The sequence below is a fragment of the Oryzias melastigma genome, linkage group LG20 (genome assembly GCF_002922805.2).
Source record: "Oryzias melastigma strain HK-1 linkage group LG20, ASM292280v2, whole genome shotgun sequence".
Lineage (NCBI taxonomy): Eukaryota > Metazoa > Chordata > Actinopteri > Beloniformes > Adrianichthyidae > Oryzias > Oryzias melastigma.
In genome coordinates this window covers 7,884,848-7,899,073 of record NC_050531.1, presented here as the reverse complement: position 1 = coordinate 7,899,073, position 14,226 = coordinate 7,884,848, and the positions used below count along the sequence as shown (strand labels likewise).

Genomic DNA, 14,226 nt, shown 5'->3' with positions numbered 1-14,226 from the left:
TTTTTTTTTTTTTTTTTTTTGGATGGAGGAAATATATCAAGAAAATTAACCTTATTAAACTTAAAATCGGATTTCTGAGTATTTCTTTATTCAGATCGCTATAAATCAGGAGCAGACTTTGAAGTCGTAAATTTGCGAGAAAAAGTAAACTGTTAAATTATATGAATGAAGTCATATATTTATGATTTTAAAAGTCAAACATAAGCTAAATTTAGGACTTATTCTTGTAAATTTATGTGTTTTAAAGTTGAACATTTAGGAATTTAAATTTTGGAAATTTACGATTTTGAAAACGCGTAAATTTACAAGAAAAAAAGAAATTAACTCAGTTTGAAGGAGAATTAGGGCCTGTATGAAAACAAAATTTAACTATTTTTATGTTGTAAATTCATTAAAAAAGTATTTGTTAAATTCTAAGAATAAAGTCATATATTTATGATTTTAAAAGTCATTTATAGGCTAAATGAATGATTTTTTCTTGTAAATTTAGATGTTTTAAAGTTGTAAATGTACGACTCTTAATGCCGGAAATGAATGACTTTAGAACGAGGAATTTACAAAAAAAAAAAACATTAATTTAGTTTGAAGGAGAATTAAGGGCCTGTATAAAAACAACATTTTAAAAATGTAATTACAACCTTTAAGTTCTAAATTAATGTAAAAAAGTAGTTGTTAAATTATGAGAATAAAATCATATATTTATGATTTTAAAAGTCATACATAGGCTAAATTTATGTTTTTTTCTTGTAAATTTACGTGTTTTAAAGTTGTAAATGTATGACTTTAAATGTTGAAAATTAACGACTTTAAAACACATGAAAGAAAAAAATGCATAAATTTAGCTCAGCAGAGAATTAGGACCAGTATACAAACAAAAAAAGGTAATTACAACTTACAATTTACGAGAAAACAATTATAAATTAACAAGAAAAAACACTAAAGTTGTCTGTTTTTCTGAGCCATGCTTAAAGTTGAAAAGTGTAGATTATTTTGTGAAGCTTTATTTCTGTAAATGTTTTAAAAACACAGAAATCCTGAATCTTTTGGACACTAAAAATCAAAATATTAGTAGCATAAGAATGGTTGAATTCCTTCACGACTCACTATCAAGTGCTGTTGGAATCTACAATTCCATAATCGAGTGCACAACAAATTTCCCAGAAGTCTTTGGGAAAAACATTTGCTAATATAGACCACAATGCATTGCGTTTTAACAATTTTTGTCAAAAAATTTGAATTTTTTAATAAACCATCAACGTTTTCATCATCAGAATGCTCGTATTGATTAGATTTTCACTTTGTGAAATCAGTAAAATCATATTTGCCATTAAAAAGAAAAAAAAATAGAAGTGAGGAGGGTGTCGGAATTGCTTTTAAAGCACCGGATAGGAGTGTAGGATAGCTCTAATATTGCTTTCCATTTTTTTGCATCAAAAATGTTAGGTTGTGAGGGCTGTAAGCAAGTGGTAGAGTTTGTAAACAGAGAGCTCTCACCAATGGGGAGGGAAATGAGTAGTTTCTCCCCACCAGCAGTTCCGCCCACAACACAATTTTTAATAAACTGCTGCAGAAACTATGTCCTTAAAACAGCATAATCATAATTAAAAGACCATTGGGAACACTTTTAAAATACATTTAAAGATCAATAACTACATATAAGAGCAACCACAACTTTAAGTGTTAACTAGATAAGCTGTTTTCAGCTCCGTCTCACCACTTCTGAAATACAGTGTGTTGATTTTTTTTTTTTTTTTGCCACTTTATCCAAACGGGACTTTTTCCACACGTGCCACCACATCGTTTACAGTCCCTCGGTTACTGTTCCTAATCCAAAAGGAGCTCTTTGAAATGCCAGCCTGACATGTGCAGGGAGGGGAACATCAGAGCAGGAGACCAGCTGACCTGAATCGACACATTTTCTTTTAATGGAAGTTTACCCGCAGTCAGTCGCTGTGAATGTTTACATTAGAGAAAACTGAGACCTACTGTACATCGCCCCCCCTGGTTACAGAAAGCCTATTAAGTGGATTTTTCAAACTAAGTGCAGCACAGATAGAGAAAAACTCCTTCAAAACGGTTTTCCGTTCGAGGAATTTGGTTTGTTCGGGGTCAACCGCCAAAAAGACAAAAGCTGGAATCAGAACAATACGAAGCGTTGATGGTCTCACCAAAGTTGCTGGAGCAGTAGTTGCTGTGGAGTGTTCCTCTTCGCTTACATTTCTGCTGACACAGCGCAACCGAGTACTTCAGAGCTGCACACAAAAACACACACATTTCAGTCTGTAATTTTGTCTGATGGAACCTTGTAAGTTATGGTCACATTGAGGTTTATTTTCAGCAACGCCAGTCTCCAAATGAACATCTATTGAGAGTAATGAAAAAAGACAGCCTGCTATTAAAATAAAAAGTTCAAGATGGAAAAAAAAGTTCTTAAAAGAAATAAGCAAAAGTTAAAAGAAATAAACAAGTGTCTAAATATTTCTCTTAGAGAGGAAGGATAGTGTGACATCATGGCTGGGAGGGGAGCCAAGATGGCCTCACCACGTGTGCATGTGTGGGAACAGGAGAATGAAAGGAGGCAGTGATTCTGAATGGAGACACCCACACTTTGTGATGATTAGTTTTTAGTCTGGTTCACAAAGGAGAACATGTGTGCTCACAGACGTTCAGCTGAGGTTGAAGGCCTTTAATGGGACTTGCAGCCTCCAGTACAGTGTGTTCTTATGATCAGAGGAGGCTCTGTGTTCGGCTATTTTTAGCTTTCAGTTGTTGGGAACGGTCATCGAGCTTTGACTTACGTATTGCTCTGGTGGTGACCGGCTGTGTGGTGGTGGGAGGAGGTGTGGTGGTGATCGGGAATTTCTTTGGTCTGAACTTGTAGTGACCGATGAAGCCGTCCGCAGTCAGGCTGAGGTCTGACAGGAACTGGATCAGGACCTGGTTTCCTTCCGAAAACACGGGTCTGAAGCAAGAACACGGAGGATGAACTCAAACCATGAGGCGGACACTTTGGTCGATGAGGAATCTGCTGGAATTGCACAAATCACCTACGCTGGGGGGCTGTCTCCGCAGTATTTGCCGATCCTCTTTGCGTCGTTTATTTCCGCCCCGTTGAAGATGGAGACGTGGTCGTAGCGACAGTAGTTATCTCGCTCCACATCAAATTTCTCAAACTTAACTTCAATGATCTGCAACAGGACACAACATTTAGGATTTTCTCCCACAGTTTAGATTCTAAAGTGGATTTAGAAAGTCTCACTTGGTTTTTAGGAGCCACTATATGCCAAGAACACGTGACCCCAGCTGGATAGTCCTTTTCAGGCCAGTTTGGAGTTTTAAAACTCCCATTGGGTTTGACTAGTCGGCCTCCGCAGTACTGATCCCCTGTGAAGACGGAGAGAAAACATCCTCTTCTTAGTATCTAAACCAGGGGTGTCAAACTCAGTCTGATAAAATCCAAAACACACGTCAGGATAAACATCCATAAAACTACATTTTTAAAAAATTACTTTTAAACATAATTATGAACTAGATATATAGCATTACCTGTGATAATGCTAGTGGGAATGATGAAGCTGTATTTGGCAGCTGAAGATGCTAATGCTAATAGCTGAAGATGCTGAAACTGATAGCCAGCTAAAATATTACCTAAATGCCAAATTAGCCAAAACTTCAAAATAGCCTAAAATAATGAAAAAGCCCAAATTAGCCAAAATAAGTAGTGTGTAAATATTAGCCTAACTCCAAAATAGCCTAAACAAATGAAAAAAAAGTCTAAATTAGCCAAAACAGCTAGCATGTAGCTGAAATGTTAGCTAAACTCCAAAATAACCTAAAAAAATCCCAGTAAATGCCAAAATAGTCCAAAAAGCTAGCAGAATGCCAATATTAAAAACTCTAAAACTGTAACTTTTTAGAATAATTTTGAATAATAAAAATGCAGGAATATTATTCCAGAATAAATCTATTTAAACCTTAAATAACTTTCAATATTTTACTCTCCATAAAAATATATTTTGTCAAAATTACTCAAGTTGGAAATATAACATCAGGTTAGTAATAACAATAAATGAAAATAATCTGGAAGGCCGGGTATAATTACCTGGAGGGCCGGATCCGGCCCCCGGGCCTTGACTTTGACGCATGTGATCTAAACCATCTATCCTATTCTTTTTTTTTTTTTTTTTTTGCAATTTGTTTGTTGTATTTTACTTCCCACATGATAAGTACCAATAACAACAAACATGACAAAGACTAAAGACAAAACAGCATATAGTAACAGCATATGATAACAACTAATAGTCAAGAAAAAAAAACATGTTGGGACGCTTGATGTTGTCGTAATACCTTTCTGCCAATCAATGGATTTCATCGTGTGACAACAGTAGCTCCGCCCTAACTGGTCCGTTCCATTTGTATATGGATGTACAACCAACAGGGGGCCAAAAATAGTATGAATTTGTGCAGCCTAATGGATCGATTTTTATAATGGAAACGCTCAAAATACCGCCTTGCAGCAAGCCTCCATCGTACCAAACCAGCAATAAAAAGTGTTGTGTTTTTAAATTGATTGTAGGAATGAGTGTAGGAATTCCATTACTCCATCTCTCGTTGTTTTTATTTTTTTTTATTTTGTAATTTCTGGCCAATGACTGAAGAGATCTTTAATCACAAGTTTATTTTACAAACTTTAGTTTGAAACAGAAATCTCTGGTAGAGGGTAGTCCAAGTACAGACCAAACGCAAGGATCGAGATTTGGTCCGGACCAATGGACTTTTCTTGTCCGAATACCCCCTAGAGACACCAATAAACCTATGAGGCCCATTTTTGGACTCTGGGAGGAAGCCGGAGAAAACCCATGCAAACTCCACACAGTAGAGTCCAGGTTGAGATTTAAATCAGGCAAGAGGGTAAACCACTGATCCACCATGCAGCCCCCGAAATCTATCCTAAATAATGAAACTGAAACACAAATATGCAATCATAACACTGTAATATGCAGTATTACTAGTATCATAAAGTGACTATCACTTTAGATACATACTTTTAATATTATTGAGCATTATTTTTACAAACCTGTTTCCTAGTTTGACTGATAAAAAGGCATTTATGTCACAATTAAGAACAATAGATGCTTTGATTGTTGTGCTGTGCAGATTCAATAGTTTACCCTTCAGTTGTGAAATCTCAGTAAAATGCCTCATGGACAATACAAGAGAAGCCTGACATTAAAATTCCATGAGAACGGTAGATGGGAACAGCAGGCAGGAACGGCTCTTGTAACCCCAAATGATATATCTGACTTGGCATACAACTGGAAGGATTCAGGGAGAAATTCCACATTGTGCTATCAGTAGAGTGGAAATCCAGCTGATTTTTTTTTATTTTTTATATTGTCATTGTTCCTTAGAAACAACAGATTTTTCATCTTTTCAAAAACCTTGACACATCAAACATGTCCGGACCATTACCCTGGCTTCTCGCCTACCTCTCTCATGAGGGTGAGCGGCAGAGAAGACGGCGAGGAAGCCACTCCCGGCCGTGTTGGCGTCGGATACCATCTGCAGCAGCATCTTGTTGCCCGTAGAGACGAGAGATCCCGGCTTGAAGGTCCCGCAGAAGCGGCCGAGTCGCTGGCCACCGACGTGTCCGCTGTAAACATCCACGTAGTCATAGCGACAGAGGTTGTCATTCTCCAGATCGATGGTGCGGAATGATAGTACCACCACCTTGCCTTCGGGGACCTGAGGATTAAATCAAGCATCAAGGGTCAGAAGAATCAGTTTTATGGCATCATAATCCGTATTTTGAATTTTAAAAAATGTAATAGATTACATAGTTTCAAAGTGATCCTAGTGGTCTTTTAATAATTATTATTATGTCATTTTGCCCAAAATAACTTAAAAAACTGTCATTTTCTAGAACATAGTGTCTGCAGAGCAGCTGTAGTTCATTAGAAATCCCCCCCTTTGAGTTGTAGGCGGGAACATTTGGCAAGGAGCCACCACGCTCCTTCGACAAAAACTATCTTTTAAAAAAAAAAAGTCAACAATTTCAATGAAAAAATACACAGAAATGCAATTTTAAGCCTTATTTTCTTTATATGCATCCTCAGTCTAAAAAAGTGATTTTCATCAAAGTGAAGCTTTAAAGTTACTATTTTCTGCAAAAATACACAATCTAAAGTGACAAATATACCACACTGCTTTCCATTAAATGAGGAGTGATAGGATATACAAACAATAACTAGTTAAAAGAGTTTCTGTTTAGTTTAAAAGCCCCATAAATGAAGAACCAATGCTCAGCTTTACTCAGTTCAGTCCATAAAAATGACAAATATGGGCTCTCTAATTAGAAATAATAGAAAACAAATGGAGAACTGGAGACTAAAACAAATGGTACCTCATAAAAACTTGTGAGAAGCGCATTTATCGGCAACACAAAAATGACAAAGAAGTTTTAGATAATATACTGTCCTATTTGAACATTTTTGGACAATTATAAAGCACATATAGTAGTTATAAAACATTCTAATTAGGTATCATTCTACTTTTTTACAGTAAAAAGTACTTGGAGTAAACTAAACTTAATGTGAAGAAAGCAACAACCTGTCTGTCCTGATTTTAGGTTTTTTCAAAGAAAATACAAAAATAGAATTTAATTACACCCAGAGGCTGTAAAAAGACAAAAATAACTCACTGTGATCCTCCAAACACATTTGGTGTTCGGAGGGTAAACTCCTGGGTACCCTTGGCTCCCAATCACTCCAGACTCCCCGGTGATGTTTCCACCACACGTGAAGATTGGCCTAAAGACAACAAAAAAAAATATGTCATATTTAGATGAATCTGAAACACTACAAAGAAAATGTGAAAGAATTCAGGAATTAAAGGTCTACCTCTGCTGAGACTGCGCACAGACGTGCGTGAGGAGCAGCAGGGACCATGAGCAGAAAAGGCTGCATGCCCTCCACATTGCTGGCAGCAGGCAGCAGGCGCTCCGTCTGCGCTCGCACCTGGACATGAGCGGCATCGTGGACAGAAAGTACCCGGGAGTTCCTGCAGGGAGTCTGAGCGGCGGCGGCGGCGCGCGGCAGCTCGTGAATAAAGCGTTTGTCAAACGAGAAGGAGGGACGGAGCATGGATGGGAGGGGGTGATGGAAGACACGCCGGGAGGGAGCGGGGTCTCGGATTAGCTTCATACTTCACCTGGTCTGTGGAAAAAAAATTACTATGGCATGATTAAACTTGACTGGGACTCTAATCCTCACCGTTTAACATTCCAGCAAAGGTATCACCTGTCTGCACAACAGCAGGCATATGTATGTCAGTGACGTCATCCCTCCACCAATCAAAATAATGATATATTAGTTTGTGACTCATAAAAAGTGAATATAACTAAAAATGAATGGATAAACTAAAGGAGAAAAGCAAATCAGGATAAGGATGCACGGTTGAACAAATTGGTATCTGGACAGCACAACAGCACCACCTGCTGGACAAAATACTAACATCACAACTGGCCAATTCGGACGAACGCAGAAGTACACAAATTAAAATGATTGAATGTATTACTTTTTAAAATAGTTTTTTCCCCTTAGTTTAACATGTTTAACTATTAGATTTTTTTAAGTAGGCTTCTACCTAACAAATATGCTAACATTGTTATTTTATTTTTTGCAAAAAGTGTTTATCCAAAACACTTGTTTTGGACAACTCTCTCTCATTTCAAAATTTGCAAACAAATTTAAGCATTTTACATCTTGAATTGTTGATTTAGTAGACCATTTTTGGCTCTTTTGCTATTTTTTTTCTTCTTTTACCCTTATTTTTACCCTTATTTCAGGTCCTATCATATAATTTGGCAACTTTGGCGATGGCTTTTATTTATTTATTTTTTCTTTTATTACATAGACCTAACCTAAGAGCTTTTATTTGAATTTTTTTTATTATTATCACATTTTATCTAGTAATTAAACTAACCTCCACATGTTTAAGCAACGTAAAGATACTGACAAAGCAACATAAAACATTTATTTATTTACACTAAATATATATATATATATACTTTATATACATATACATTTTATATTTATATTATATACATTTATAAATGTTATATACATTTATAAAATAATATATATAATTATAAAATGTACATTTACAAATTATAAATATATAAATTAATATAAATTATATAAATTTTATATTTAAATTTTATTTAAAACAAACAATAAAACTAATTTGACATCCGGGGTAAAACAGACAAATAAATAAATAATAATAAAAAATGAAGAGCTATGAGCACAGCACTGGCTCGGTGATCGATTATCCAGCCTGAAGCCTCTTCTTCATACATATCATTGATTCGATGATCGATTTTATTTTAGTTCCACAAAAGATGGCGGACCGAACGCCTGGCTCTCAAAAAGCTAGCGCGAAGGTGACATTTTCACTTTGTTTTTGTACCCATTTAAAAGTGTCTAGCGCTGTAAAAAATATTTGAATCGTATATTACGTAGATAATGTCTTCTAGCGGTAGAGCAGGTCTCTGAGAGAGCTTTTATTTAGAAGTACCGCCGCGCTGAAGCAAACGTTCAGCAGCCACACTGACTTGAGTGTGCTAAGCTAAGCTAACAAACTAGCCGCTGTTAGCAAGACTTGCTTAGCTGTTGACAAGAAGATAAAAATAGTTAGCACACCATCTTATGCAAATATAGAAAATATCACAGTTTACGTTAAAAAACGCGTATAATAAATATCTAAACAGTTAATGTCTCGTCTTTTTTAGCGCATTGTTTGTACAACACGTCAACGGTAGCTACTTGCCGCTCGGCTAAATCATGTATTTATTGGCGCTCCAGTTCACTCAAATTCTAAAGGCCTCTCAGAAATGTTTTGTAAAGACGCTGTAGTTATTACTGTATAGTTAATAATTCAAACTGAATTTAAGCAGAGCGCAAACGCACTTATTTTGAAATGGAAGTGCTAGTTTGTTTGAAGTTTACAGCGCTTTATTTTGAAAAATGAATAATGGAGGATTTGATGTTTGGGATTGCTTGGATGCTCTAAAACCATAAAGTCCTTTGTAGTCGGTGGTTAGAAAATAAAAATTGAAATCCAACCTGTTTTATTTTTATTTATTTATTTATTTTTTGGCACGTGCAGGCGCTGCTTGAGAGCAAACTGAAATCTTTTAGCATTGGCAAGATGGCAGTAGCAAAAAGGACCTTAAGCAAAAAGGAACAGGATGAACTAAAGAAAAAGGCAAGTGGGACTCTTATTTTATGATCTGGTGCTGTCATTAATGACTGTATTCTTTATTTTTTGTGCTTTTGCTTTGAAAAGTTGATTTAAAATACCTTATATGTCCTCTCAGGAGGACGAGCGAGCAGCAGCAGAAATTTATGAGGAATTTCTCGCTGCGTTCGAAGGTGGAGGAGAGGGTAAAGTGAAAGCATTTGTCCGAGGTGGGATTGCAAATGCAACAAAAGGTACAGTATTTGATCATCACTATGTAGAAATTCACGTGTTAGTGTTTAAACATTTGTATATTACAAGTTTTGCCAACTCATGCTTGTCAGACAAATATAAACCTGTATATTTTTGCTATATTTTATTTGTATTTTTCTTAAAATGTGTCTTGTATTTTTCTATATGGATCACATAATTTGTTAAATTTACAGTTATTTTTGGTGCAGTGTTCCTATATTGTTTTGAACAGATTGAGTTGGATCTATTTTTTTATTTTTGTAGAAGAGGCAGCTGCTGATGAGAAAAGAGGAAAATTATACAAGCCGAAGTCCCGTTTTGAAGGCCAGACAAAAAGCATCTTGCCTTTGGAGACCCCTCCTCAATTTTTATCATTTGAAAGAAAACAAGTATGTTTACCTAAGTCAGTAATCTCCTTTTTTTTTTTACTTTTGTTTGCTCATATCATGTATTTATTCGTATTTTAGACTGTGAAGAAAAATACTGAAAAGGAAAAGAAGAAGAGTAACTTGGAGCTCTTCAAAGAAGAACTTAAACAGTACGTTTCCATATTAATATTAAAATATATATATATATTTCCTTAGAAACTAAAACTATGTTTGTTTTAGGATTCAAGAGGAAAGGGATGAAAGACACAAGTTGAAAGGCCGTGTCAGTCGTTTTGAGCCCCTCCCTGGCATGGAGGGAAGACGTTCATGTGAGTCTTTTCACGCTCCGTTTATGTCTCCGGTTCACTAACTTGGTCTGAAAGGCCCTGTCCAGCACGCTTCACCCCACCTGCTGCCCCTGTATCCACTCTCGCCCGGAAACAAAATTTACACTGCTTTTCTGCTTCTTTTAGCGGATGGTTCTTCAAGAAGAAACCGTCCGTCCAGTGGTAATTTTGATTTAATATAAAGGCCGTGAATATATATATATTTATATATGTGCAGCTTGAACAGACAATCCGATTTGTGCCATCAGGCAGCAACAGGACATTCTTTTCTCTCCTTTTGTGTCTGCAGTTTTGGATGACTGTGCACCAGGTTCCCACGACGTAGGAGACCCGTCCACAACTAACTTATATCTCGGAAACATCAATCCACAGGTAGGTTTTCCAGAAAGAATTGCTTATTTTTCAAATCATTTTAAAATTTCCAGCAAACGAAGAGTGTTTTTTTTTTTTTTTTACTATTTTGTTTTTGTAGATGAACGAAGAAATGTTGTGTCAAGAGTTTGGTCGCTACGGCCCTCTGGCCAGCGTGAAGATCATGTGGCCACGGACAGACGAGGAGAGAGCTCGGGAGCGAAACTGTGGCTTTGTGGCTTTTATGAACAGGAGGGATGCAGAGCGAGCACTCAAACACCTCAATGGTACGTCATTTTTTTCCTAATCAAATAACTTTGGTTTAAATGTTTTTATAATGCCTAACTTCTTCTCAAATTACAGGAAAGATGATCATGAACTTTGAGATGAAATTAGGATGGGGCAAAGGTGTTCCCATTCCACCCCATCCCATCTACATCCCTCCCTCTATGATGGAGCACACTCTACCGCCGCCCCCCTCCGGCCTCCCCTTCAATGCACAGCCCCGAGAGAGGCTAAAGAATCCAAACACTCCCCTGCTTCCTCCGCCCAAAAACAAGGAGGAGTTCGAGAAGGTAACTTATCATGGCAGCCAGAGCTTTCCTGGGCTGTAACATAGTTTTGTTAAATGTGCTGGTAAGATGTTAGCCTTGGCAATGAGGAGACAGGACAGGTTTTACTCTTTATAAGCCATGTATGCTTTTGAATATTAGCTGTATTGTATTTGATAGTGTGGATGTAGTGATTGTCAGTTACAGTGAGGTGTTTATGGTTAATTTTAGTCAAATTATTGGAGGGTTTTGGCCTTTTAGTCATACTGACAGCAGTGAAGGAAAGTTATGAAATGCTTTTTTATATATTTTGCACCTGTTGCCTTTTTAACAATACTCACATTCTATGTTTATTATCTGATGTGACTTCATATACAGACTCTGTCGCAAGCCATAGTCAAAGTGGTTATCCCAACAGAAAGGTACATGTTTTTCTTTTTTCAAATTGGTGTACAAACTTAGAGCAAAAACATCCCATTTTGAAGCTAAACTATTGATCGGTTGATCATTGCATGCTACAGGGGGCTGATCAGTGTGGATGAGCAATGGTTGCAGCACTCCTAGAGTATAACACTTCCTGATTTGTACTTTGCCTACTTCACATCCCACCATCATTCATCCTCTCTTCAAACATATAGCGAAGAAGCTTATTTTTAGAGTATTTTCATCACTTTCACAGTTCCACTCCATACATAAACATGTTCTTCTGGACACTGCTACAAACATGAGCTGCTGATCGTAGGTCTGTAGTTGTGAAAGCCTGCTCACTGACCATTGCTCACTCAGACCGTCTCCCCCCTTGGCCTCTGTCACTCTGAAGGGAGCTCAGTAAATCTGGCCCCTGCCAGCAAATCCAAACCTGACAGCATTAGTCCCTATACGACCTTTGACATTGGCCTTGGTGAGCAGCACAAGTTGAACTGTCTGCAGCAGCGAGGGACCCGAAAAGCATCATGGGATGGATTGGGAAAGTATACAGAATATTACCCCGTCATTGGTACGATCGGCTCCAATACAAGTAAATGTGATCTGTGTTGTCAAATGAAGACATCCTTTGTTTCTTTAAGCCACTTTAGGTTCATTTGTAAGCAGGCTGCACCACACAATCCCATTCAAACTATCAGGAAGCTTTAGGGATCCTATTTGCACCACAGATAGATCAGATGTTTGTGGCCAAGAATCCTTTGTTTTATCACCTCATCTTAGTTAGGATAAAGTGGGATGTGAAAGGCATTTTATTGGCAAAAAACAGCTTTTAAATTACTGTTACAATGCTCTCCACATGTTTTTAAACATTTTTAGATGAGAACATTTCTATAAAGTGTAATGTAGTTACATTATAGCCTGATGGAACACGTGTGGAAGGTTTTGCAATTTGCACACAATCATTAAAAAATGTTAGAGATGTTATAATTGTTATACTTTCATTTAATTTATTCTTGGTTAACTTTGACAGCTGCCAAATAAATAGAAATTTGAAGAAGTTTCAAATATTTTAATGATGATTTACTCTAAAATCAGTTTATTAAAGTTTTAAGTGACTTCTTGCTGCATGTGTTAAATATCTTGGATTTGTGTGGCAGCTGTGGAAGGTGTCAAACCAACTAACCAAGCATAAATTAATTAAAATAAAGAAACAAAACAGGCTGGAAGTAGAGCTGAGACGTCGGGTCTGAATCCATTTGCTTTAACTGTGTTTTTCTTGTAGGAATTTGCTCTCTCTCATCCATCGCATGATCGAGTTTGTGGTGCGTGAAGGACCCATGTTTGAAGCCATGATCATGAACAGAGAAATCAACAATCCCATGTACAGGTCAGTGTCATGACGTGTCCAAGTATTTTTATTGTTAAAAATAAAAAAAAGGCAGTGTTATGATCGCTTTGTTTTTTTCAGGTTTTTATTTGAAAATCAGAGTCCAGCACATGTATATTACAGATGGAAGCTCTTCTCGATACTACAGGTAATTAAAAAAATAATTAATATAATCATCAGTTTTTGTTCACATTTAACTCGTGTGATTCTTATCAGGGGGAATCGACGGCCAAATGGCGAACAGATGACTTTAGGATGTTTAAAAATGGCTCTTTCTGGCGTCCGCCTCCTCTCAATCCGTACCTCCATGGCCCTTATGACGACGCTGATGAGGAGGAGGAAGAAGAAGAGGGCAGCAAGAAAGGCTGTCTGAAAGAAGAGTATGGATGAATAATCTAAGAAATTCTATCATTATGTTTGAGTTGTTCCTGAAATGATGACGTCTTCCAGTGAGCGGGACAAACTGGAAGAAATGCTTCGTGGTTTGACCCCCAAGAGAGGAGACATCGCCGAGGCCATGCTGTTCTGTCTGAACCACGCCGAAGCTGCTGAGGAGATTGTGGAGTGTATCGCGGAGTCCCTGTCCATCCTAAAAACCCCTCTACCAAAGAAGGCACGGCCCGAACCTCCTAAACCCCCAGAACCAAAGAAACGTTCCTCCGAAAGCTCTAACTCCTGTTTCCTCACCTTTCAGATTGCACGGTTGTATTTAGTTTCCGATGTGCTGTACAACTCTTCAGCCAAAGTATCCAACGCGTCTTACTACAGAAAATAGTAAGCTCTGTTTGTGTCGACTCGATCTACTCCTTTGTCGTGTCAAAAAACTTATTTTTTTCTCTTCTTTAATAGTTTTGAGACAAAGCTCTGCCAGATCTTCTCAGATCTCAACGCCACGTACAAAACTATCCAAGGCCACCTCCAGAGTGAGAACTTTAAGGTACAAATCCTCTCTTTGTAGATTCACACAAGCCAAGATGTTTTTTAGGGCTGTGCACGTTGATGAACAAATTATGATTACTGCGTTAATTAGGTCTGGGTTGATGAAATCGATTTAAACTCAACAATAATTGATTCATAAAAATATAGATCGATTTAGCACATAAAGATAAAGTCTGCTAGCTTGATGCTAACGTGTAATGGAATTTCCCATAGGACGGCTAATGCTAACGGTTGGTCAACCTAAACATTCATTGCTGACTAAATTAACATCTTTATATACTCACAGGCATGGATTTTCCAAACTCCTTTAAGGAATTATTTTTAGAGTAACCATTTGTGGTCTAAAACACTGTTTTTTGCTCATA

General features: G+C 37.2%; 2 protein-coding genes across 3 annotated transcripts in view; one reads left to right on the top strand and one right to left on the bottom strand.

The window, feature by feature from the left end:
- pcolce2b (procollagen C-endopeptidase enhancer 2b) overlaps window positions 1-7,550 on the bottom strand; it is a 9,294-nt gene extending 1,744 nt beyond the window's left edge. The window contains exons 1-7 of the mRNA XM_024280212.2: window positions 6,900-7,550; window positions 6,701-6,809; window positions 5,490-5,745; window positions 3,260-3,384; window positions 3,052-3,188; window positions 2,799-2,962; window positions 2,169-2,252 (exon numbers count right to left, since the gene is read on the bottom strand). Of these exons, the coding sequence (XP_024135980.1) occupies window positions 2,169-2,252; window positions 2,799-2,962; window positions 3,052-3,188; window positions 3,260-3,384; window positions 5,490-5,745; window positions 6,701-6,809; window positions 6,900-7,033 (1,009 nt within the window). The 5' untranslated portion in view covers window positions 7,034-7,550. The remainder of the gene's footprint in view (window positions 1-2,168; window positions 2,253-2,798; window positions 2,963-3,051; window positions 3,189-3,259; window positions 3,385-5,489; window positions 5,746-6,700; window positions 6,810-6,899) is intronic.
- Window positions 7,551-8,308: 758 nt separating this feature from the next.
- LOC112151505 (U2 snRNP-associated SURP domain containing) overlaps window positions 8,309-14,226 on the top strand; it is a 10,033-nt gene continuing 4,115 nt past the window's right edge. The window contains exons 1-17 of one of the 2 annotated variants that reach the window (XM_024280471.2): window positions 8,309-8,443; window positions 9,169-9,267; window positions 9,380-9,494; window positions 9,757-9,881; window positions 9,960-10,030; window positions 10,101-10,189; window positions 10,334-10,369; window positions 10,497-10,579; window positions 10,680-10,845; window positions 10,922-11,133; window positions 11,488-11,531; window positions 12,818-12,922; window positions 13,004-13,070; window positions 13,139-13,302; window positions 13,373-13,535; window positions 13,617-13,696; window positions 13,772-13,859. In XM_024280471.2, coding sequence (XP_024136239.1) covers window positions 8,372-8,443; window positions 9,169-9,267; window positions 9,380-9,494; window positions 9,757-9,881; window positions 9,960-10,030; window positions 10,101-10,189; window positions 10,334-10,369; window positions 10,497-10,579; window positions 10,680-10,845; window positions 10,922-11,133; window positions 11,488-11,531; window positions 12,818-12,922; window positions 13,004-13,070; window positions 13,139-13,302; window positions 13,373-13,535; window positions 13,617-13,696; window positions 13,772-13,859 — 1,779 coding nt within the window. In that variant the 5' untranslated portion in view covers window positions 8,309-8,371. The remainder of the gene's footprint in view (window positions 8,444-9,168; window positions 9,268-9,379; window positions 9,495-9,756; window positions 9,882-9,959; window positions 10,031-10,100; window positions 10,190-10,333; window positions 10,370-10,496; window positions 10,580-10,679; window positions 10,846-10,921; window positions 11,134-11,487; window positions 11,532-12,817; window positions 12,923-13,003; window positions 13,071-13,138; window positions 13,303-13,372; window positions 13,536-13,616; window positions 13,697-13,771; window positions 13,860-14,226) is intronic. The other variant, XM_024280472.2, reaches the window with a different exon arrangement.